The 25,449-nt window shown below is 39.4% G+C and overlaps 1 protein-coding gene across 7 annotated transcripts in view; it reads left to right on the top strand.

Annotated features, from left to right (window-relative positions):
* LOC128692519 (peroxisomal acyl-coenzyme A oxidase 3) overlaps positions 1-25,449 on the top strand; it is a 314,664-nt gene that overhangs the window by 205,617 nt on the left and 83,598 nt on the right. For all 7 annotated transcript variants that reach the window (XM_070090050.1, XM_070090048.1, XM_070090049.1 and 4 more), the window contains exons 6-7: positions 4,398-4,572; positions 14,978-15,093. In XM_070090050.1, coding sequence (XP_069946151.1) covers positions 4,398-4,572; positions 14,978-15,093 — 291 coding nt within the window. The remainder of the gene's footprint in view (positions 1-4,397; positions 4,573-14,977; positions 15,094-25,449) is intronic.

Below are 25,449 nucleotides of genomic sequence, written 5' to 3'. Positions count from 1 at the left end.
AAAATGTAGTGTTAGAGTGTTCAGCAGAAGTTTGTGGTTACAGGAAAGTGGGTGCAGGAGGGAAGAGGAGCGATTGGTGGAATGATGTAAAGAGAGTAGTAAGGGAGAAAAAGTTAGCATATGAGAAGTTTTTACAAAGTAGAAGTGATGCAAGGAGGGAAGAGTATATGGAGAAAAAGAGAGAAGTTAAGAGAGTGGTGAAGCAATGTAAAAAGAGAGCAAATGAGAGAGTGGGTGAGATGTTATCAACAAATTTTGTTGAAAATAAGAAAAAGTTTTGGAGTGAGATTAACAAGTTAAGAAAGCCTAGAGAACAAATGGATTTGTCAGTTAAAAATAGGAGAGGAGAGTTATTAAATGGAGAGTTAGAGGTATTGGGAAGATGGAAGGAATATTTTGAGAAATTGTTAAATGTTGATGAAGATAGGGAAGCTGTGATTTCGTGTATAGGGCAAGGAGGAATAACATCTTGTAGGAGTGAGGAAGAGCCAGTTGTGAGTGTGGGGGAAGTTCGTGAGGCAGTAGGTAAAATGAAAGGGGGTAAGGCAGCCGGGATTGATGGGATAAAGATAGAAATGTTAAAAGCAGGTGGGGATATAGTTTTGGAGTGGTTGGTGCAATTATTTAATAAATGTATGGAAGAGGGTAAGGTACCTAGGGATTGGCAGAGAGCATGCATAGTTCCTTTGTATAAAGGCAAAGGGGATAAAAGAGAGTGCAAAAATTATAGGGGGATAAGTCTGTTGAGTGTACCTGGTAAAGTGTATGGTAGAGTTATAATTGAAAGAATTAAGAGTAAGACGGAGAATAGGATAGCAGATGAACAAGGAGGCTTTAGGAATGGTAGGGGGTGTGTGGACCAGGTGTTTACAGTGAAACATATAAGTGAACAGTATTTAGATAAGGCTAAAGAGGTCTTTGTGGCATTTATGGATTTGGAAAAGGCGTATGACAGGGTGGATAGGGGGGCAATGTGGCAGATGTTGCAAGTGTATGGTGTAGGAGGTAGGTTACTGAAAGCAGTGAAGAGTTTTTACGAGGATAGTGAGGCTCAAGTTAGAGTATGTAGGAAAGAGGGAAATTATTTCCCAGTAAAAGTAGGCCTTAGACAAGGATGTGTGATGTCACCGTGGTTGTTTAATATATTTATAGATGGGGTTGTAAGAGAAGTAAATGCGAGGGTCTTGGCAAGAGGCGTGGAGTTAAAAGATAAAGAATCACACACAAAGTGGGAGTTGTCACAGCTGCTCTTTGCTGATGACACTGTGCTCTTGGGAGATTCTGAAGAGAAGTTGCAGAGATTGGTGGATGAATTTGGTAGGGTGTGCAAAAGAAGAAAATTAAAGGTGAATACAAGAAAGAGTAAGGTTATGAGGATAACAAAAAGATTAGGGGATGAAAGATTGAATATCAGATTGGAGGGAGAGAGTATGGAGGAGGTGAACGTATTCAGATATTTGGGAGTGGACGTGTCAGCGGATGGGTCTATGAAAGATGAGGTGAATCATAGAATTGATGAGGGAAAAAGAGTGAGTGGTGCACTTAGGAGTCTGTGGAGACAAAGAACTTTGTCCTTGGAGGCAAAGAGGGGAATGTATGAGAGTATAGTTTTACCAACGCTCTTATATGGGTGTGAAGCGTGGGTGATGAATGTTGCAGCGAGGAGAAGGCTGGAGGCAGTGGAGATGTCATGTCTGAGGGCAATGTGTGGTGTGAATATAATGCAGAGAATTCGTAGTTTGGAAGTTAGGAGGAGGTGCGGGATTACCAAAACTGTTGTCCAGAGGGCTGAGGAAGGGTTGTTGAGGTGGTTCGGACATGTAGAGAGAATGGAGCGAAACAGAATGACTTCAAGAGTGTATCAGTCTGTAGTGGAAGGAAGGCGGGGTAGGGGTCGGCCTAGGAAGGGTTGGAGGGAGGGGGTAAAGGAGGTTTTGTGTGCGAGGGGCTTGGACTTCCAGCAGGCATGCGTGAGCGTGTTTGATAGGAGTGAATGGAGACAAATGGTTTTTAATACTTGACGTGCTGTTGGAGTGTGAGCAAAGTAACATTTATGAAGGGATTCAGGGAAACCGGCAGGCCGGACTTGAGTCCTGGAGATGGGAAGTACAGTGCCTGCACTCTGAAGGAGGGGTGTTAATGTTGCAGTTTAAAAACTGTAGTGTAAAGCACCCTTCTGGCAAGACAGTGATGGAGTGAATGATGGTGAAAGTTTTTCTTTTTCGGGCCACCCTGCCTTGGTGGGAATCGGCCGGTGTGATAATAAAAAAAGATAAAACAGACAGGGGGAAGAGTAAGGGACCTTACTCATCCTCAAAGAAAAACAAAAAAAAAATATTAATATTTCCTTTACTTTAAGCCCAGTTTCAAGCTACTTTTGGTCCTGAAACAACCATAATCATCACTATTTCAGTAGTATGTCTTCCATTTTATCAAATGATACCAAGAAACAGTCAACAAAATCTTAAAACCATCCTGGAAAACACCACAAAAATCACTATTTTAAACCAGATACATGGTCAAGGTTTTGCTTTTTCCATCATGCAACATGTGGGGCAGGATTTTTTTATACTGTGCACACTAGCTGTGCAGACCCATTCTTGTACCTAGGCCAAAATTTGCCACTCACAGCTTATCTGAATGAGCTGAGCTCATGACGTAGAACTATGTGAGGGACTCTGGCGTCAATGATGTGTACTACATGACAGCCACTGAAAGGGTTCAAGTCATCCCTACAAGACAAGTGAAGTCATTGGCTTGATTATGCTGCATGTAACTTCTTGTAAGCAAGCAGTGTTCCCATATTATGCCTGACCTACAGCATTTATAAATGATAAGTCTTAATGGTTCAAGCAGCCTAATTTATTTTTTATTTATTTATTTATTTAATAATTTGAACATACAGAGGTACAAAAAAATACAGGTAAGAGCAGCATGCCAAAGCCACTTGCATGCATAGCATTACGGGCAGGCTTAAAATTAACTTAAGATTAACCCTTTGACTGTTGCGGCCGTATATATACGTCTTACGAGGTACCGTGTTTGACGTATATATACTCATAAATTCTAGCGGCTTCAAATCAAGCAGGAGAAAGCTGGTAGGCCCACATGTGAGAGAATGGGTCTGTGTGGTCAGCGTGCACCATATAAAAAAAATCCTGGAGCACGCAGTGCATAATGAGAAAAAAAAAACTCCGACCGTTTTTTTTAATTAAAATGCCGACTTTGTGGTCTATTTTCGTATAGTATTTATGGTTGTATTCTCGTTTTCTTGGTCTCATTTGATAGAATGGAAAACATATTATAGAAATAGAGGTGATTTTGATTGATTTTACTATAAAAAGAACCTAGAAATGGAGCTCAAAGTAGGGGAAATGTTTGATTTTTGCCAATGTTCAAAAGTAAACAAATGATGCCATTGTCCAATAAATGTCCAACTAGCCATTCTAATATGCAGTCATGAATGGGTTGATGTTATTTATACAGTTATTACAGTATTGCAGTAGTCTGCATAATAGTAAGTCTTCTATTTATTGTTTGAATAAAAATTCAAAATAGAAAGCAAGAGTAATATCAGAGGGGCCTGGAGACATGACTGATGAGCAAAGAAAATGTTATTTTAGAGCCAGAAATGTCTGCATTGTTCATTCTGGACCTTATTTTGAAATTGTCATATTTTTTAGTTTTCGTGAAATTGGCCAAATTGCAAATTTCTGACCACATTATTAGGTAGTTGAAATCGGTAAATGGGCAGTTTCTTGTACTCAATCGATAGAAAAAATGGAGTTCTAAAGAAATAGCTATGAGTTTGGGCGACTGGAACAATGAAATTAGCCGAAAATAGGGCTCAAAGTGGGCGAAATCGCCGATTTGTAAACAGCGCTGAGGTCGCTAACTTTGCGAGAGCATAATTCCGTCAGTTTTCCATCAAATTTCGTTTTTTTGGTGTCATTACAATCGGGAAAAGATTCTCTATCATTTCATAAGAAAAAATAATTTTTTTTTTTTTAAATTTTGCGACACCAGGAGACACCTCAGGATTGGGGGTTGCGACAGTCAAAGGGTTAACTAATGGGTAAAAGAGTAGAATATTGAGCAAAACAGCAAGAGTTAAATTAATAATTGTATTTTAACCTTTTTTGTGGAAAGTTTGTAGCTTAAGATTAAGCTTTAATAAATAACAGAAATCATCAATGGAATGAGTCACAATAATAGACATGCACACACCAGATTATTTAATTTAGTACTAATAATGAACAAATGATGGCATACCTAGATAAAAAAATGTTTTGTGTGACCCCTTAAGAGGTTACTTAAGGTCACATGGAAGAACCTGGTGAAGAGGCTTTGGTTTATTAAATGCATTGCCCAAAATAACTTTGATGATCATATTACAGGTAAAACAGCAAGCCATGCTCTTGTGTTTGCCCAGTTATATACCCCTGATGGAGTGTGTCAAGGTCTTCACTCTTTCATTGTTCCCATAAGAGATCCTCAGACACTGCTGCCATACCCAGGGATCACCATCATTGATATGGGGCATAAGATTGGCCTAAATGGCATTGACAATGGGTGAGTTAAATTTCACTGCAGTTTTTCTTGAATAAATTAAACACAGTATCCATTTCCCACTAAGGAAAAAGTGAAGCCAAGAAGAAAACCACCTTCACCATCACTCATTCTTGAGCTGTCTTGCCAAAAGTCCACGTGTTGCAGTTCAGTTAATTCTTCGAACCTGAACATCCTCACCCATTCTTCAGATTACAGATGCCTTCCTTAAATCCCTTGCTTGCACTCCCAATAGTTAGTGAAATTTGTGAAGATGCTTATCTCAACTCACACAGATCTTGCATGCTTACCGAATGCTGAAACTCCTGCCACTCAAAACATCCTTCACTCTCTCTCCAACCCTTCCTGGGCTGTCCCTGTTTACAAGTAATAACATTTTTTTTTTTTTTAGCAAAACACAAAAATGTTATTGCTTCAAATTTAATCCAAGTGTTGTTTTATGATCCCTCAGGGAAATGAGGAGTTCTTTGTAATGACCATGAGGAAACCTTGATAATGGGCCTGGTGAAGGTATTATTGTAACTCTTGGCTATATCTGTAGATTATGTTCAGTATTAAATTTAGTAACCATTTGTTAGCGTCTAGCTGACTCCAAACAATTTTAGTCCAGCAACATTATTTGACTCTTTCGTTGTCAGGAACCCTGAAATTAAAAGTGCTAACAATGGCACAAAAAAATACAAAATTTGATGAAGCACTCATGGAATTATACAGACGTAAAGTTGTAGGTCTGAGCATAATTTACGCATTGGTGATTTTTGCCCACTTTGAGTCCTGTTTTAAGCCAATTCCATTTCTCAATTTGACCAGATTCTTAACTATTTTGTAGTAAGCCTTCTGCTCTACCAATTGAACACCAGTAACCACCCAATCAACTCTATCAGAATTACCCTATTAAGTGCACAGAAGTTGATAATTTGGCCAGTTTTATACAAACTTAAACAAATTCCCCTTTAAAAACTCATGAAAGTACACAGGCATGAAGTTGCCTGTGTAATTTCTGCCATTTTCCCAATTTGAGGCTTTAGGTCAATTTCATTGCTCAAACCAAGCCAATTCCTAGCTATTTCTCTAATATGTCTTCCATTCTATCAACTGAGAGCAAGACGCTGCCTATTCATCTATCAGAAGTATTCTATTGAGTACCCAGAAGTTGGTAATTTGGCCAATTATGAGCAAAATTCAACAAGTTCCAATTTTAAAATAGAGTCCAAAATAAACTGCATACATTCTAGCCACTAAAGTAACATAAATTCAAATTCAGATTTTTATTTCTTTGCATAATGTACAATGTGTGATTTTCGTTTTTTTTTTTTTTTTTTTAACACATCGGCCGTTTCCCACCAAGGCAGCGTGGCCTGAAACATGCCTGAACATTTTGGGTAGACTAATCCTAATGCTTACACACTACTTAAAACTAGACATGGGTTGTGAGGCGGTAAATAATAATAATAATAATAATAATAATAATAATTTTATTTCAGCTTGATACATTGTATGTACAAAAGTGAATGACATTTGGGTGTGCATGCATAAAGCCCCTTAATATGCAGAGCATTTCGGGCACACTTAAGACTAACTTAAGATTAAAAAGTGAATAACAATTTCTGTAATTATGTACATATAGTCTCTAAGGTGTGTGTATGTATAAATTACAATGAAAACAAGAGAATTGAATATCCTATTAGTCCGTGCTATATGGCTTTTATCAAGTTTAATTGATAAGGAATTACAGGTGTGATTATGATATAGGTGATGAGGATTCTAGCATTTTAGCCCTTTGAGAGTCCAGATCCCTAATCTGAAAATTCCCCACAGGGTCCAAGAATTTAAAAAAAAAAAGTTTATTATTTTCTCCTATGAATCTTTTTCTGAAGGAAAAAAAAAAAGTATGAAATTTTATCAAAAATAGACAAAATACGCTCTCGTGAATTTTGCTGTGTCATCGATAATTAAACACATCAGTGATTTTGCCCGCTTAATGTCCTATTTTCGGCCAATTACATTGTTCCATTAGATCAAATTCTTAGCTGTTTTACTAGTATGTGTTCCATTTTATCTATTGAGCACAAGAAGTTGCCCAGTCAACTATTTCAGTTACCCAGTAAAGTGATCATAAATTGGTAATTTGGTCAATTTCACAAAGTTCAAAATATTCCAATTTCAGTTTTTTTTTTTTTTTCAGCACATTGGTCATCTCCCACCGAGGCAGGGTGACCCAAAAAGAAAGAAAATACCCAAAAAGAAAATATTTTCATCATCATTCAACACTTTCACCTCATACATAATCACTGTCTTTGCAGAGGTGCTCAGATACGACAGTTTAAAAGTCATCCTCCAAACTGCCAATATCCCAAACCCCTCCTTCAACCCTTAAACTGTCCAAACGTAGATCTGCGTTCACTCACGTGGTGCTCCGAATATTTTGAAAAATAAAAAAAAATTGTTTTTTCTTTTAAAATGAAGAGTGCATTTTTCTACATGTTATAGGATTAAAAAAAATAAGGGTAAGTACTTAACGAGATATAAGACCATGAAGTTGACTCTGGATGCTCACCTGATGGCAACATCGACTCCTACAGCTTGCAGAAGTGTTGCCAGAATATACCTTTTTTTTTCTCATTTTTATTTTAATTTATATATTTTTTATGTTCTGATAATTACAAATTATTATAGTTCTTATAATTTCATAGCCAATCTTTGTTCTGACACTAATATTAGGTACTGAAATAGTACTCAAATAGTCACAATCACTTTGACAGGTGAACATTTACACCTGCTTGGGTTATTTACTATTGTCTAGAAATATATACAAGGTATTTATAGGTCCCATCAATGTTTTAGATACCCTGGCATATACCTTGAAGCATGATGTTATGAAAGGCATCCCTATACTGTTGACAGCCCAGTGACATTTGATAAATGCCCACTGCTCCAGCTAACCCTCGCTGCATTTGTTATCACTGTTACACACAAACATGTCTTGTTGCTCTATATAACTGTCTATCTGTCTGTGTCTATCTGCTGTCTATCTGCCTGTCTGTCTGTCTGTCTCTGCTTATCTGTCTTTCTGTCTGCCTGGAGTATATGTATATCACACTCCTTGAAGAATCGTGTTATGACATCTGTTATCAGCTCGGTGACATTTGATAAATGGGTGCTCGGGGCAACCCTGGCTTTATTTTTTCCTGGATACACACAAACTTCTGTCTGTGTCTCTATCTGTCTGTCTGTCTGTCTGTCTGTCTATCTATCTGTCTATCTATCTATCTATCTATCTATCTATCTATCTATCTATCTATCTATCTATCTGTCTGTCTGTCTATCTTTGCCTGGAATTTTTGGATTATCCCAGGTAATTTACACTATGTATAATAACTGTACTTATGTGTACATGTGAGACAGATACAGTGGACCCCCGCATAACGATATTAATCCGTTCCTGAGAGCTCATTGTTATGCGAAATTATCGTTACGCGAATGAATTTTCCCCATAAGAAATAATGGCAATCAAATTAATCCGTGCAAGACACCCAAAAGTATGAAAAATTTTTTTTTACCACATGAAATATACATTTTCCTACACACAAAGAGAAGGATACATGCACAATAGTAGAGTAGTATACATGCACAGTATATATTGTGTATGTACTACTCTACTAAATGAAGAATAAATGACACTTACCTTTATTGAAGATGCAGCAATGACTGATGAGACACTGTGTCCTGGGAGTGCCTTTTCCTCCTGAGTACTGTAGGTCTTGTTTGGCATTTTCTTCCAGAACAGGCCTTATCACACTGTGTATGCCACTACGATTCTTAAATCTCTCAAACCAACCTTTGCTGGCTTTAAATTCACCAATATGAGCACTAGTTCCAGGCATTTTTCCCTGTTCACCTGAGTGTTAGTCGACTGGTGTGGGTTGCATCCTGGGAGACAAGATTAAGGACCCCAATGGAAATAAGTTAGACAGTCTTCGATGACACTGACTTTTTTGGGTTATCCTAGGGTGGCTAACCCTCTGGGGTTAATTGTTTCTTGGTATTCTCAATAAGCCACACCAACAACGGTGCTACAGCAGCAGCAGCAGCTGACAGTGCTACAGCAGCAGCTGACAGTGCTACAGCAGCAGCAGACGATGCTACAGCAGCAGCAGACGGTACTACAGCAGCAGCAGCAGCTGACGGTGGTACAGCAGCAGCAGCAGCTGACGGTGCTACAGCAGCAGCAGCAGCTGACAGTACTACAGCAGCAGCAGCAGCAGCAGCAGCTGACAGTGCAGCAGCAGCAGCTGACAGTGCTACAGCAGCAGCAGCAGCTGACAGTGCTACAGCAGCAGCAGCAGCTGACAGTGCTACAGCAGCAGCAGACGGTGCTACAGCAGCAGCAGACTGTACTACAGCAGCAGCAGCAGCTGATGGCAGTACAGCAGCAGCAGCAGCTGATGGCAGTACAGCAGCAGCAGCAGCTGATGGCAGTACAGCAGCAGCAGCATCTGACAGTGCTACAGCAGCAGCAGCAGCTGACAGTGCAGCAGCAGCAGCAGCTGACAGTGCTACAGCAGCAGCAGCAGCAGCTGACAGTGCTACAGCAGCAGCAGCTGACAGTGCTACAGTAGCAGCAGCTGACAGTGCTACAGCAGCAGCTGACAGTGCTACAGCAGCAGCAGACGGTGCTACAGCAGCAGCAGACGGTGCTACAGCAGCAGCAGATGGTACTACAGCAGCAGCAGCAACTGACGGGGCTACAGCAGCAGCAGCAGCTGACAGTGCTACAGCAGCAGCAGCATCAGCAGTTGACCATGGTACCACAGTATTTCGATAATATTTCTCACCCTTTTTACCACAGGGTTGGCACTAGAAGCTTTCTTGGGGCCCATGGTCACTTATTTTGCAGATAAAATCACCAAAAATGCTGTAATAATACGAAATGTTCCGATTGTATGCTTGGACGTTACCGCGGAGGCTGGCTTGTAAACAATGCCACCGGCGGAACATGTGAGGCTGGCTCAGGCCGCACACTAGACGCGTCTCGGACGAATAGTGTTGAGCGGGTTTTTTAGCGGTATGCGAGGCAAAATCTTAGCGATAAAATGTATCGGTATGCGGATTTAACGTTATGTGATGCCAACGGTATGCGGGGGTCCACTGTATAGAGATAGACAGAGATATAGATAGATAGAGATATAGACATATAGACAGATAGAGATATAGACAGAAAGACAGCCAGACACAGCCAAAGCAAGCCAGCCAGCCAGCCTGCCGGATACATAAAAACATAAGAAAGAAGGAACACTGCAGCAGGCCTATTGGCCCATGCAAGGCAGGTACATGTCACCCTCCCCTCCCGGCTTAGACCAATGACCCACCTAGTCAGGTCACATCCATTGAAGGAAGGAGCATGACATCAGACCTAGTAGCACAAGCTAGTCAGGTCCAACTCACAACCACCCACACTCACTCATTTTTTTTTTTTTTTTTTTTTTTTTTTTCAACAAGTCGGCCGTCTCCCACCGAGGCAGGGTGACCCAAAAAAGAAAGAAAATCCCCAAAAAGAAAATACTTTCATCATCATTCAACACTTTCACCACACTCGCACATTATCACTGTTTTTGCAGAGGTGCTCAGAATACAACAGTCTAGAAGCATACACATATAAAGATACACAACATATCCCTCCAAACTGCCAATATCCCAAACCCCTCCTTTAAAGTGCAGGCATTGTACTTCCCATTTCCAGGACTCAAGTCCGACTATATTTATCTAACCTATTTTTACTTTTCTCTTAAAATGGGAGTGTTAATGCAGTATGGCATCAGTGAATCCCTGGTGTTTGCCATGCTACTTGCTCTAGCTGGCGCTCAATTGAACTGGTGCTCCCACAAGGCCGTATGTGCTCCCAGATTTATTTAGTAGTGCACACACAGAGTGCACAGACCCATTCTTTCATGTCTAGACAACTCAGGCCTAGTGTGCCAAATTTGAAGGAATGAAAAATAAAACGTTGATCTACGTTTGGAGCACTATGTGTGCAAACGTAGATCAACATTTGGACAGTTTAAGGGTTAAAGTGCAGGCATTGTACTTCCCATTTCCAGGACTCGAGTCCGGCTAACCAGTTTTCCTGAATCCCTTCACAAAATATTATAAATAAAAAAAAAAAATTTCTTTGTTGAGGTTACAATGTGTGTTTACATATACAGTGGAACCTCCACTCACGAGTTTAATCCATTCGGTGACCTTGCTTGCATCTGGATTTGCTCGTTTGCAGAGTCAAGTTTCCTCATTTAACCCTTTCAGGGTCCAAAGGCCAAATTTCAAAGTGCGCACCAGTGTCCAAGAATTTTCAAAAAATAACTTTGTTATTTTTTTCTTATGAAATGGTAGATAATCTTTTTCTGAAGGTAATGAAACAAGAAGTATGAAATTTGATGGAAAAATTGACGAAATTATGCTCTCGCGAATTTTGACGTGTCAGCGACATTTACGCATCGGTGATCTTGACGACTTTGACTCCCATTTTAGGCCAGTTATATTATACTCAAGTCGACCAAATTCTTAGCTATTTCACTAGTACAGTATTACTTTTATTCTGTCGATTGAGCACAAGAAATCGCCAAGTCAGCTGTTTCAACTACAAAATAGAGTGATCGGAAATTACTAATTTGGCCAATTTAACCCTTTGACTGTTTCAGGCCCCTCTCTGAAACTGTCATTCTATGTCGCTCAATTTTTGAAAAAAAAAAAATTATTTTTTCTTATGAAATGATAGAGAATCTTTTCCCGATGGTAATGACACCAAAAGTTCGAAATTTGGTCGAAAACTCATGGAATTATGCTCCCACGAAGTTAGCGGTCTCGGCGACATATGCGTATCGGCGATTTCGCTGACTTTGAGCCCAATTTTCAGCCAATTTCATTGTTCTAGTTGACCAAACTCATAGCTATTTCTTTAGAACTCCATTTTATCTATCAGCTGAGTACAAGAAACCTCCCTTTTACTAATTTGGACTACCCAATATGGTGGTCAGAAATTGGCAATTTGGCCAATTTCACGCAAAATAAAAAAGATGCCAATTTCAAAATAGGGTCCAGAATAAACAAGGTAGACATTCTTGGCACTAAAATAACATATCCTCTGTTCATTAGTCACATCTCTAGGCCCCTCTTATATTATTATTGCTTTCTATTTTGATTTTTTATTCATACAAAAAAATACAAAATTTACTGTTATGCAGACGACTGCATTATTGTAAAAATGGTATAAATAATATCAGTGCACTAGTGAAAGAATATTAGACTCCCCAGTTGACGTGTATTGGACGTGTGGTGTGATTTATGTACTCTTGAACATTGGTAAAAATCGAACATTTCCGCTACTTTGAGCTCAGTTTCAAGGTCGTTTTCATCGTAAAAGTAATGAAAATCATCTCTATTTCTGTAATATGTTTTCCATTTTATCACCTAAGACCATGAAAACGCGAATACAACGATAAATACTATACGAAAATACACCTCAAAGTCGGCGTTTTATTCCAAAAAAACGATCAGAGTTTTTTTTTCTCATTACGCAATGTGTGCTGCAGGATTTTTTTTATGTGGTGCACACTGACCACACAGACCCATTCTCTCACATGTGGGCCTACCAGCTTTCTCCCACTTGATTTGAAGCCGCTAGAATTATTGAGTATATATACGTCAGAAACATTGGCTCGTAAGACGTATTTATACGTCGAAAACAGTCAAAGGGTTAATGCAAAGTTAAAAATATTCTGTTTTCCAAATAAGGTCCAGAATAAACAATGCAGGCATTCCTGGAACTAAACTAACATTTCCGCTGTTCATTAGTTACGTTTTCAGGCTTTACAAATGAATTCCATTTTGATTTTTTATTCACATAATGAATTTTTATTCAAACCAAAAAATAAAAGATTTACTGTCATGCAATACTGTAATAATTGTATAAATAATATCAGCACATTTGTGAATGTATATTAGACCCACCAGCTGGTGTGTATTAGACGTGTGGGATCATTTGTTTACTCTTGAACATTGGCAAAAATTTAACATTTCTGCTGTTTTGAGCTCAGTTTCAACCCATTTCCTTTACTAAAACCAATCAAAATCATCTCTATTTCTGTAATATATCTTCCATTCTATCAAATGAGTCCAAGAAATCGCAAATACAACTATAAAAACGTACAAAAAACACTGCAAAGTCATTGTTTTAATCGAAAATTACTGTCTCAGTTTTTTTCTCTCATTATGTACTGTGTGCTGCAGGATTTGTTTTATGTGGTGCACACGTACCACATAGATGTATTCTCTCATATCTAGGCCCAAATTTACCGCTCACAGCTTATCAGAATGAGCTGAGCTCATGGCATAGATCTACAGTATGGACCCTCAACATATAGCCGTAGATCTACGGCACAGACCCCTCAAAGGGTTAAATTAATTGAAATGCAATTAATCCATTTCATTGGAATTCTGTACTTCAATAATTTCGCTGATTTCAACTCTTCGGCTTACTTTTCTATCTCACTTCTTCTAATATTACATATTAAACAATATAAATAACATAGAAACCTGATATATACTCTAGACTGAATAACATATGTCATTCATGTAGTGGTATCGTTGGCAGTGGACGAGAGTTTGTCTGGAGACCGGACAAAGTATTCCTTGAATAATTTTGCTAATATCAAGTCTGTGGCTTATTTATCTATCACAATTCATCTATTGACATAATAAACAATATAAATAACATAGAAACCTGATATATACTCTAGAATGTATAAAACATGTCATTATGTGACAGGTGGAGGCGGCCACAACCGCTCCCACATTGTTGCGGTAATCACTGCCATCTAGTGACGGCCTTTTGAAACTGTCTATTATTATAATTTTATTGTATAGTACATTATTATTATACATGTATTATAATACATAAGAACATAAGAAAGAAGGAACGCTGCAACAGGCCTACTTACCCATGCGGAGCAGATTCATGCCTCCCCCCCCACCCCTCCGATTAGACCAATGGCCCCTTCCCCTGGATTAGCCCAATGATCCACCCAGTCTGGTCACCTCCACTCAAGGAAGGAGCATGGCACCAGACCCAGAAGCACAAGCTAGTCAGGTCCAACTCACCCACCCACTCCCACTCATGCATTTATCTAACCTAATTTTAAAACTACACAACGTTTTATCCTGAATAACTGTACTCGGGAGTTTGTTCCACTCATCCTCAAAGTATTATATTATATTTTTTTACTATTATTATTATTATTATTATTATTATTATTATTATTATTATTATTATTATTATTATTATTATTATTACTACAATATAAATTTGTAATTTTTATTCACACAAAAAATAGAAGATTTACTGTTATGCAGACTACTGCATTATTGTAATAATTGTATAAATAATGTCAACCCATTCTTGAACGTCGCCAAAGAATCGAACATTTCTGCTACTTTGAACTCAATTTCAAGGTACTTTTTTGTGAAACCAATCAAACTCATGTCTATTTCTGGAATATATCTTCCATTCTATCAAATGAGACCAATAAAACGAGAATACAACCATAAAAACCATAGGAAAATGCGGCTAAGGGGCGGCTAATGGTAGAGAAGTGAACTCCATTATTTATGGTCCGATTTCTTTCATTTTTGGTGTACGTTAAGAAGCATCTTTCCATCATACATTCCCCAAGTTTCAATAAGATAGTCCAACAAACAAATGAGATCCAATTCCCTAGATAAAGAGCAAGATCCCCTCACCAATGTCAAGGAACCTCTTTTGAGACCCGCTCGCTAATGGAAATTTCGCTTTTGGATTTTGGAATTTCAGATAAAGGACTTTTTATACTGTATACTGAATTCTACTCCTAGCAGGTTAGTTTAGGCATTGTGTCACAGTACAGCCTAAGTAATTCATTTCAGTAGTTAAGATTCAAAAATGATAGTAAGAGTAGGCTAACTGTTGAAGTAAGATTTAATAGGTGATTTTTAAAAGATTGTTATTAAAGCTGTTTGCAGGTAGGAAACTCATGATGTAAAGAATTGAGCTTGTCCAATTGGATCAAACTTAATTCTCTCTCATTCTTGTTCCCTTCCTCAGGTGTTGTATAACTCCTATAGTTTTACTACTTTCTCCTAAATACTATAATAATAAACTGTGCTTTACCAGTGACCAGTTTTGAGAGCTTCTGTACCCCTCCTTTCTCTTTCTCAGCATAGTCTAATGCCAGGTTTCCCTGTTAACTTCTTGGTCAGCCAGACTGCCATCATAACCCAGGTGATCTGGCACATGCAGAAGTGTTAAATTTTACCTAACAGTATAGGAGCTTTGATATATTCATACGTAATGTATTCATATTTGTTTATCCTTCATTAGAATAATGATGTTTGAACACTACGCAATTCCTCGAGAGAATCTTCTGAATCGTACTGGTGATGTGTCTCCTGAAGGCATCTATAAGACACCATACAAAGACCCCAACAAGAGATTTGGTAAGTACAATATATCTTGAGGCATTAGATAAGTTTTTATTTTTATTTGTATAAATACAGTAGGATCCCGCTTTATGGCGTTCCGCTAATACAGCGATTTCAGATTATGACCAAAATTTGTTGTATATGGTGAGCGGTCTTTCAAATGTGGTGCGCTCCACCCAGTTTGTTTACATTCTCTGTGAGCACAACTCTCTATTATGTCTGGAAATTTTCCAAAATTTCAAGTGTTTTAAAGTTATTACATATTTTATATGTACAGTGGTCCCTCGATAATCGTGGTTCTCGGGAATTGTAGATTTCGGAAATCATAGGGATATTTTCGTATAAACATGGGCTCGCTAATCGTAGGTCGTCCGGGATGCATACACACGATGTGAGCCGGGGCGGCCTCCCTACCCAGCCAGTGTGGCATTGTTTACCAGTGAGCGAAGGTCCCCTCACGTGCTCCTACGAAATATTTCATAATATTCCACTCATTTTAGTGCTTGCAAGTACTAAATAAGCTACCATGGCTCCAAAGAAAGCTCCTAGTGCCAAGCCTGTGGTAAAGAAGGTGAGAAATACAATTGAATTTAAGAAAAACATCATTGAACAATATGAAAGTGGCACAACTGCGGCCAAACTGGCCAGGATGTATAAGAAACCCTACACAACCATATGTTCCATCGTGGCCAAGAAAGAGGTAATCAAGGACGCTGTTGTTGCAAAGGGGGTAAATATACTGACAAAAATGAGATCACCAGTACTCGAAGATGTTGAGAAGTTATTATTGGTGTGGATAAACGAGAAAAAATTAGCAGGAGATACTCTTATGACTTCGATTATTTGTGAAAAGGCTAGGCAGTTGCACAACGATCTGGTAAAGAAATTGCCTGCAAATAGTGGTGATGTGAGTGAATTTAAGGCTAGCAAAGGTTGGTTTGAGAGATTTAAGAACCGTACTGGCATACACAGTGTGGTAAAGCATGGTGAGGCTGCCAGTTCGGACCACAAGGCGGCTGAAAAATATGTGCATGAACTCAAGGAGTACATAGAGGCTGAAGGACTGAAACCTGAACAAGTGTTCAGTTGTGACGAAACAGGCCTCTTTTGGAAGAAAATGCCAAAGAGGACCTTCATTACACAGGAGGAAAAGGTAATGCCAGGACACAAGCCTATGAAAGACAGGCTGACGCTCATGTTCTGTGCTAATGCTAGTGGGGATTTCAAAGTGAAGCCATTACTAGTGTACCATTCTGAAAATCCCAGAGTGTTCAGGAAAAACAATGTTATGAAGAGTAAATTGTGTGTGTTTTGGAAATCTAATAGTAAGGCATGGGTCACAAGGGAAATTTTCATTGAGTGGTTCAGTGAAGTGTTTGGCCCTAGTGTGAAGAATTACCTACTGGAAAAGAAATTAGATTTCAAGTGCCTGCTAATAATGGACAATGCACCTGCTCATCCTCCAAACTTGGGTGACCTAATTTTTGAGGAGTTTGGGTTCATCACAGTAAAGTTCTTGCCCCCTAATACCACTCCTCTCCTCCAGCCCATGGACCAGCAGGTCATTGCAAATTTTAAAAAACTCTGCATCAAAGCAATGTTTCAAAGGTGCTTGACTGTGACCACAGACACTCTCTTGACCCTAAGAGAATTTTGGAGAGAACACTTCAGCATCCTCCATTGCATAACCCTTATAGGTATGGCTTGGGAGGGAGTGACTACCAGGACTTAGAACTCTGCTTGGAGAAATTTGTGGCCTGATTGTGTCGACAAGAGGGATTTTGAAGGGTTTGGGACTGACCCTGATGACCCTATGTCTGTTGTTAAATCAATTGTGGCACTGGGGAGTTCCATGGGGTTGGATGTGAGTTTGGAGGATGTGGAAGAGTTGGTGGAAGAAAACAACGAAGAGCTCACCACTGAGGAGCTGCAAGAGCTTCAGCAGGAACAGCAACAGATTGCAGCTCAGAATCTTGCTGCAGAGGAGGAGGAAGAGAGATGGAAGAAGGTACCTTCTTCAGAAATTAAAGAGATTTTTGCTATGTGGGGTAAGATTCAAAGTTTATTCTCTATAAGGATTACAATGCTGAGTTTACAGAATTTGGTTATTGTATTGTTTACATGTAGTAAAATAATAATTACAGAGTGTACCACTAGAACACCTAGCATGGCTAGGCATTTTGGGCAGACTTAAATTAAATCTTAAGTTTAAAATATTACAAAATTATGAGGTAAGTTGGTATTATGGCTAAGTGACTAAATACTAGTTTGTGAGTTTAGCAATGTGAATGCCTTTGTTTTGGCACTATACATAGTTTCAGTATTGGAGTATCACAGGCCAACTTATGACTAGTTAAGATTCATTATTTTGAGATTGAGATTGATATTTCTGTTTATGGTCAAATGGGTGAGTGAGTGTAAGTGTTAACCACCAGGTGGTATTCGTGTAATTAGTTGACAGGGTGTATCAGGGAGATAAGATGTTTTCTAACTGTAGTTTTGAAGGTGATGAATGTGTCTGCAGTTTTAGAATTTTCAGGTAGGGTGTTCCAGATTTTAGGGCCTTTGACATACATTGAATTTTTGTAAAGGTTTAGTCGGACACGGGAAATGTCATATAGATGTTTGTGTCTTGTATTGTGCCTGTGGGTTCTGTCGCAACTATCAAGAAAGCATTTTAAGTCAAGGTTAATATTGGAATTTAAGGTCCTGTAGATGTAGATTGCACAGTAGTAAGTGTGGATGTACTGAACAGGGAGTAAGTTTAGATCTATGAAGAGTGGGGGGGGTGTTGCCAGGGATGGGATTTAGTGATTATTCTTACTGCGGCTTTTTGTTGGGTTATTATTGGCTTTAGGTGTGTTGCTGCAGTTGAACCCCAAGCACATATAGCATAGGTGAGGTATGGATATACAGTGGACCCCCGGTTAACGAACTTTTTTCATTCCTGTAGTATGTTCAGGTGCCAGTACTGACCGAATTTTTTCCCATAAGGAATATTGTGAAGTAGATTAGTCCATTTCAGACCCCCAAACATACACGTACAAACGCACTTACATAAATACACTTACATAATTGGTCGCATTTGGAGGTGATCGTTAAGCGGGGGTCCACTGTATAAGTGAATGGTATAGTGTGAGAAGGGCAGTTTGCGGCACGTAGTATCGTATCTTGGAGAGGATCCCAACCGTTTTGGATACTTTTTTGGTTATGTGTTGGATATGGGTGCTGAAGTTCAGGTTGTTGTCGAGGTATAGGCCTAGGAATTTGCCCTCATTATGCCTGGCAATTAGAGTGTTGTTGATCTTAATGTTATTTTGCGCATCTCCTGCTCTGCTACCAAACATAATGTAGTAGGTTTTGTCAGTGTTAAGCGAAAGTTTATTGGCTGTCATCCAAGATGGAAAGATTTATGGAGAAACATCACCCTGACAAGGCTGTTGCAAGCCATGTTGGCAACATGTACAGTGACAAAGTCTTGGGCCATTTTAGGGAAGTGCTAAAGAGACACCAGAAACAGAGCTCTCTCCACAGTTATTTTGCGAGACAGGACTCCAGTGACTCTCAAGCTGGTCCTAGTGGCATTAAGAAACAGAGAAGAGAAGCAATCCCAGAAAAGCAATTGGTACCTGAGGTGTTGATGGAAGGGGATTCCCCTTCTAAACTGTAAATAATCCAATCTCTCTCCTCCTCCAGTCTCCCATACACTAAGAAGAATCTCCAATAAAGGTAAGTGTTATGCTGTTAATGTTTCATTCATCATTTCCCATTGTATTGTTTATGTACTACATCTATATTTCATGTAAAAAATTTTTTTGTTTTAATACTTCTGGGTGTCAGGAACGGATTAATTGTATTTACATTATTTCTTATGGGGAAAATTGATTCGAAAATCGTAGATTTCGATAATAGTAGCAACTCCAGGAACGGATTAACTACGAAAAACGAGGGATTACTGTTCTCTGATAATTATACTTATGTGTACCTGTACCTAAATATACTTTCACACTGTACTGGCATGCAGGTACACAATAAAATCACTAAGAATCTGTCTACTTGACGCCATATAATCTCTTGGGCGCATTAAATGTCGTATATTATGTTAATATAGACATTTCCATTAATCCATCTATGATATTTTTTTCAAAATTATATAATAAACATGCTACATAACATATAAACATTATACATACACCCACAGTATAAAAATTGACATAAATATGAGGTTTGTTTACTAAGCATTTGGTAGGAAAGTTGAAGAATTACGTTTTCTCTAGTCAGACACCAGTAACTTAACTAGAAATTTGTTCCTTTCATATGCCTTCACTCTATCTATAGCTATTCACGACCCTTGTGGATTTAGCACTTCTTTTTTATTGTGATTATAATAATAATAACTTGTAATAATAAAAACTTATAATAATAATAACTTGTAATAATAATAAAGACTTGTAATAATAATAATAATTTGTCAGAGCATCTTTCCTTCTAAAAGTTACATGAGAATGGAAGTGTTGGTCTTTATTTATTCTACTGTATCAACATGGAGTTTTCTTCTTTTTCTTTTTAGTAGGCTGTACAGGAAAAGGGGTTACTAGCCCATTGTTCCCGGCATTTTAGTTGACTTTTACGCATGGCTTATGGAGGAAAGATTCTTATTCCACTTTCCCATGGATATAAAAGGAAAAACAATAAGAATAAGAACTATTAAGATAAAATCAAAGAAAACTCAGATGAGTGTGTATATATAAACATGTACATGTATGTGCAGTGTGACCTAAGTGTAAGTAGAAGTAACAAGACATACCTGAAATCTTGCATGTTTATGAGACAGAAAAAAGACACCAACAATCCTACCATCATGTAAAACAATTATAGGCTTTTGTTTTACACTCACTTGGCAGGATGGTAGTACTTTCCTGGGTGGTTGCTGTCTACCAACCTACTACCTTATACAGTGGAACCTTGGCTTATGAATTTAATCTATTCCATAACCTTGTTCGTATTCTGATTTGTTCATATGCTGAGTCAATTTTCCTCATTTAAATTAATTGAAATGCAATTAATCTGTTCCAGCCTCTCAAGAGGGATAGCAAAATAATGCTAATATCAACTCTACAGCTTAGTTATCTATCACAATTCATCTAATATGACATAAACAATATTAATAACATAGAAACATGATATATACTCTAGAATGAATAAAATATGCCATAATATGGCAAGTGATGGCGACGCCGGCAGCGGCAGAAAGCATCCGCCATTTACTTTCCCACTCTAGTATCTTCCCAGTCCATAACCCCACACCTAGCTTGTGTTTATCTATGATTAGTGGTGAGGTTGTCACAGATGTAACCACAGGTGTGGTCAAGACAGATGTATTTATAGGTGAAGACATGATCACTGTGGCCACAGTGGTGGTGGTGGCAGCAGCCACAGTGGTGGTGGTAGTGGTGGTGGTGGCCAGCTGCCTCACTCTATGCTGCTGCCTTCTTCGATTCTCTAGCTTTCTTCATGATTTCTAATCGCTTCCTGAGCTTCTTGCTGATTGTACGCAAATACTGTCTCTATGGACGAGGCATTGTGTAAGAAATTTGTACAATATAAGGCAAAATTACACATCCCAAGGGTTTGCTGCGGTCACTCAGAGTGGCACACCTCCTCTTCCTTTTAACCCTTGTTTGGCACTGAGATAGCAGAGATCTAGCAGTATCTACAGCCTCCCAGAGGTTTACCAATTTGTATTTTGAAGCATTTTGTCACAAAAATATGAAAAAAATTACGAAAAATGTCTAAAAATGACAACATATTATTAATATTATTATTACTATTATACATGCATTGTACAGTGGACCCTCGGCCAACGTTGGCATCGTCTAACGTTAAATCCGACTAGCGATACATTTTAACGCAAAAATTTTGCCTCGATTAGCGCTAAAAAACCCGACCAACGCTATTCGTTCTGTTCAAGACGTGTCCACTTGTGGCCTGAGCGCGCCTCACTTGTCCCGTGGGTGCCAGTGTTTACAAGCCAGCCAGCCACCGGGGTCCCATCCAAACATACAGTCGGAACATTTCATGTTATCACAGTGTTTGTAGTGATTGCACCTGCAAAATAAGTCACCATGGGCCCCAAGAAAGTTTCTAGTGCCAACCCTACAGCAAAAAGGGTGAGAATTACTATGGATATGAAGAAAGAGATCATTGCTAAGTATGAAAGTGGAGTGTGTGTCTCCGAGCTGGCCAGGTTGTACACAAAACCCCAATCATCCATCGCTACTATTGTGGGCAAGGAAACGGCAATCAAGGAAGCTGTTCTTGCCAAAGGTGCAACTATGTTTTCGAAACTGAGATCGCAAGTGATAGAAGATGTTGAGAGACTGTTATTGGTGTGGATAAACGAAAAAACAGATAGCAGGAGATAGCATCTCTCAAGCGATCATATGTGAAAAGGCTAGGAAGTTGCATGATGATTTAATTAAAAAAAATCCAGCAACTAGTGGTGATGTGAGTGAATTTAAGGCCAGCAAAGGTTGGTTTGATAGATTTTAGAATCGTAGCGGCATACATAGTGTGATAAGGTATTACAACCTAGGATTTCAAATGGCCTGTTATCCCAGGTGTAATGGGAGCAAATAAACACAGTAGAAAAAGTTTAGACTTATATTATCCTTCACCAATTATAACAGCAATATGTACACTATGTACAGTGATAAATATAGTGCACTCCACGGTAAGCAAGGCAGAAATAGAAGCCACAAGATAGCAGACCGTGCTTCAACCAGCTCTAGAGTGGGAATGACAAGGGCAGACAGGAGAGCGGTATCCACATAACCTCTGCGATTGTCAATCCCACCTTCTTATTGGCTAGAACCTGGTCACTAGTTGAACGATGGGGCCCCATCATCAACTCTTAGCAACCTGGTTCGCTGGTTGGGGGAGATAGCCTGTAAATGAGGGTGTGTCCATGCGCCGAATAAAGGTTACGTACTCTTTGCATGCCACACCCCCACCCCCGAGAAGGCTCAGGATTAGGCTGCCACCTCCCAGTGGTAACCGTGCCGCCATGGCACAAAATAATGGGACCGCCTATCCTCTCCACCATCCAACTCTTAGATAGAGCTCAGCTTTCCTAGTGCCTGAAAGCCAAACCCTAAACTCAGAGTGAGACAGCAGTCAGATAAGCCAACATAGGTCCAAGATACAAGCGGACGGTAGCCCGTATCCCCTCACTAAAAAAAACCCCCACATCAGGGGATAAAAAAAAGAGCTTGAAAGGGGGTTTACCACAAATACATCCTAACCTAAATAAAATATTAAACTAGACTCTTGACAAAGAGTCTGCCAACACATTTTCTTTGCCGGCAATATATTTAATAAAAATATTGTAGGGCTGCAGCCTGAGAGTCCAACGCATAAGCCTTGTGTTGTGATTCTTCATGGCTTGGAGATAGACTAACGGGTTGTGATCACTGTAGACTGTGACCACCTGCGATGTTTGGCCCACATAAACATCGAAATGCTCCAAAGCCATTACCAGCGCGAGGGCTTCTTTTTCAATGGTAGAGTAAGCTCTCTGATGTGGCTGGAACTTGGCTGAAAAGTATGCGATTGGCTGCAGCTCCTTGTTCCCGATTTGTAATAGTACCGCCCCAACCCCAGACTCACAAGCATCAACCTGTAATGAAAAAGGTTTGGAGAAGTCTGGAGACAAGAGAATGGGTGCAGAGCACAATAATCTTTTTGCTTTATTAAAAGCAGTGTTACAATCTGACGTCCAATTAAAAGGAACTTTATGACTGGTAAGAGAGGTAAGAGGGGCTACAATATCTGAGAAATTCTTACAGAATCTTCTGTAAAATCCTATCATGCCTAGGAAACGTTGAAGAGATTTCCTATCATGAGGAACTGGATATTCTTTAATCGAAAGAACTTTAGCAAGTTTAGGTGCAACTTTACCACTACCTACTTCATGGCCTAGAAAAGTGACAGTGGCCTGGCCAAAGGAAGATTTAGACAAATTAACTGTTAATTGGGAATTCTTAAAGGTCTCAAACAGAGCTTTAAGTCTAAGTAGGTGTTGATCCCAAGTATCAGACACCACAACAATATCATCTAGGTATGCTGCCGTGCCTTCAAGTCCTTTAATAGCCTGATGGACGAGTTTCTGGAATGAAGAGGGGGAATTTTTCATTCCGAAGGGGGTAACTGTATACTGATAATGACCTCCTGGAATCACGAAGGCAGAGATTTCCTTCGCCTTATCTGTCAAAGGTACCTGATAGTAACCTTTAAGGAGATCTAATTTGGACACAAAAGTAGCCTTACCCACAAAGTCAATTACGTCATCCAGACGAGGAAGAGGGTAAGCATCTGTAATTGTGACCTCGTTCACTTTACGGTAGTCTGTGCACATACGAAACCCTCCATCAGCCTTTTTTACTAGGATGCACGGTGAAGCCCATGGACTAGACGACTCCTCCACTAAACCATGTTCTAACAAGAAGTCTACTTCCTGCTGAAGTAGCCTTTGCTTTTCAGGATTAGCTCTGTAGGGGGAGAGTTTAATTGGTTTAGATTTTCCCACATCTACATCATGGTAACCTAACGTACATTTTTTCGGCACATCCGAAAAAATATTAGGATATGACTGTAGAAGCTCAGTTAAATTGGTTGCTTGTATTTCAGATAATCCATCCATTAACGGGCTAGGATCCTTGAGGAGGACAGAATTTGAAAGTTTAGTATTAATTTCAGAGATAGAGTGCAAAGAGTCAGAGTCGTCCTCAGAGGTAGAGGACAGAGTCATTACTGGGACTTTATCTGGTGTATGAAAGGCCTTGATTTGATTTATGTGGTAAGTTTTTGTTTTTGAGGTCTTATCAATGGGAGCTACCACATAATTTAAATCAGATAATCTACTTACTATCTGCATAGGTCCCGTAAATCTAGCTTTCAAGGTGTGGCCAGGTATAGGTTCCTGCACCAACACCTTGTCTCCTGGATGGAAGGAGCGGAATTGTGCACTTCTGTCATACCTCTGTTTCATCTTACTTTGAGCTGTCTTTAGCTTAGCCGTGGCTAACTCACGTGCCACCTGCAACCTTGAAGACGGGTTGTAGAGTGCTGAGCTTACGTCTTCTCCCATCCATCCTTCTTTGAGCACCCGAAGAGGACCTCGTACATTGTGCCCAAAGATCAGCTCAAACGGACTATACCCTGTAGACTCTTGCACCGTCTCTCGTACTGAGAACAGCAACAATGGTAGAGATTCATCCCAATCTGTCGGAAAGTGCATGCAAAAACTTCTCATCATTGTTTTTAATGTTTGGTGGAATCTTTCCAAGGCGCCTTGGGACTGAGGGTGATAGGCAGTGGATAAGTTGTGAATTATCCCTAACCTAGTTAATACTTCCCTAAATGCTTTGGCAGTGAAGTTAGTACCTTGATCACTTTGTATAGTTTTAGGAATGCCAAAACAAGAAATGAATTTTGTTAAAGCTTTGAGAATAGCTTTAGTATTTATACTACGCATTGGGATCGCTTCAGGATATCTGGTTACTTTATCCATAATTGTAAATAAATACTGATTTCCAGACTTTGACTTAGGTAGTGGACCTACACAATCTATAATTAAATCTGCAAAAGGTTCTCCATCAGCAGGTATGGGTTGGAGAGGTGCAGGTTTAATAGAATGTCCAGGTTTTCCAACTTGCTGACATTCTCGGCAACACCTAATATGATTCTTCACATCTTTCTTTAATGTTGGCCAATAAAATTCTTTTGTGATTCTATACAAGGTTTTTGTAATTCCTAAGTGACCTCCTGATGACGTATTATGAGCTATATTTAATATCTGAGGTCTATACTTGGTTGGAACCACTAACCTGTCGTATAATTGCCGGCCCTCTGTCTCCTTACCAGTCTCAGTGCATACCAAATAATCATTTTTAACTTCATACTTGACTGGATGACCCAAAGAGGATTTACCCATGGCTGCCTCAAAAGCGAATTTTAACGAAGGGTCCTTACGTTGTTCCTCCCGGAAGGACAGTCCCTCGGGCATGGAAACAGAGACATCTGGCAATCCTGCAACCTGGGAATAGGAAGGCTTGATCGGGGTCTGTTCACTTGATTTACGAGACTCCGGCCGGTGTGTCTCATAAAACAACGTGGCTATTCCGAGATCGGAGTCGTCCAAGGATAGGTCAACATTCTCCCCAGACAACCCTTGGGATGTTGCCCGAGTTATGGCCAACACTGGAGAAGCATTAATCATTATAGATTCAGGACACGAAGTAACAGTAGTAATGTTATTACCCAGTAATAACATGGCATTTTTCATGGGAAATCCTTTTGAGATACCTACAG

Source organism: Cherax quadricarinatus, chromosome 30 (assembly GCF_038502225.1).
Source record: "Cherax quadricarinatus isolate ZL_2023a chromosome 30, ASM3850222v1, whole genome shotgun sequence".
Classification (NCBI taxonomy): Eukaryota; Metazoa; Arthropoda; class Malacostraca; order Decapoda; family Parastacidae; genus Cherax; species Cherax quadricarinatus.
Note: the sequence above shows the minus strand (reverse complement) of the source record. Positions and strands in the feature narration are given on the sequence as shown.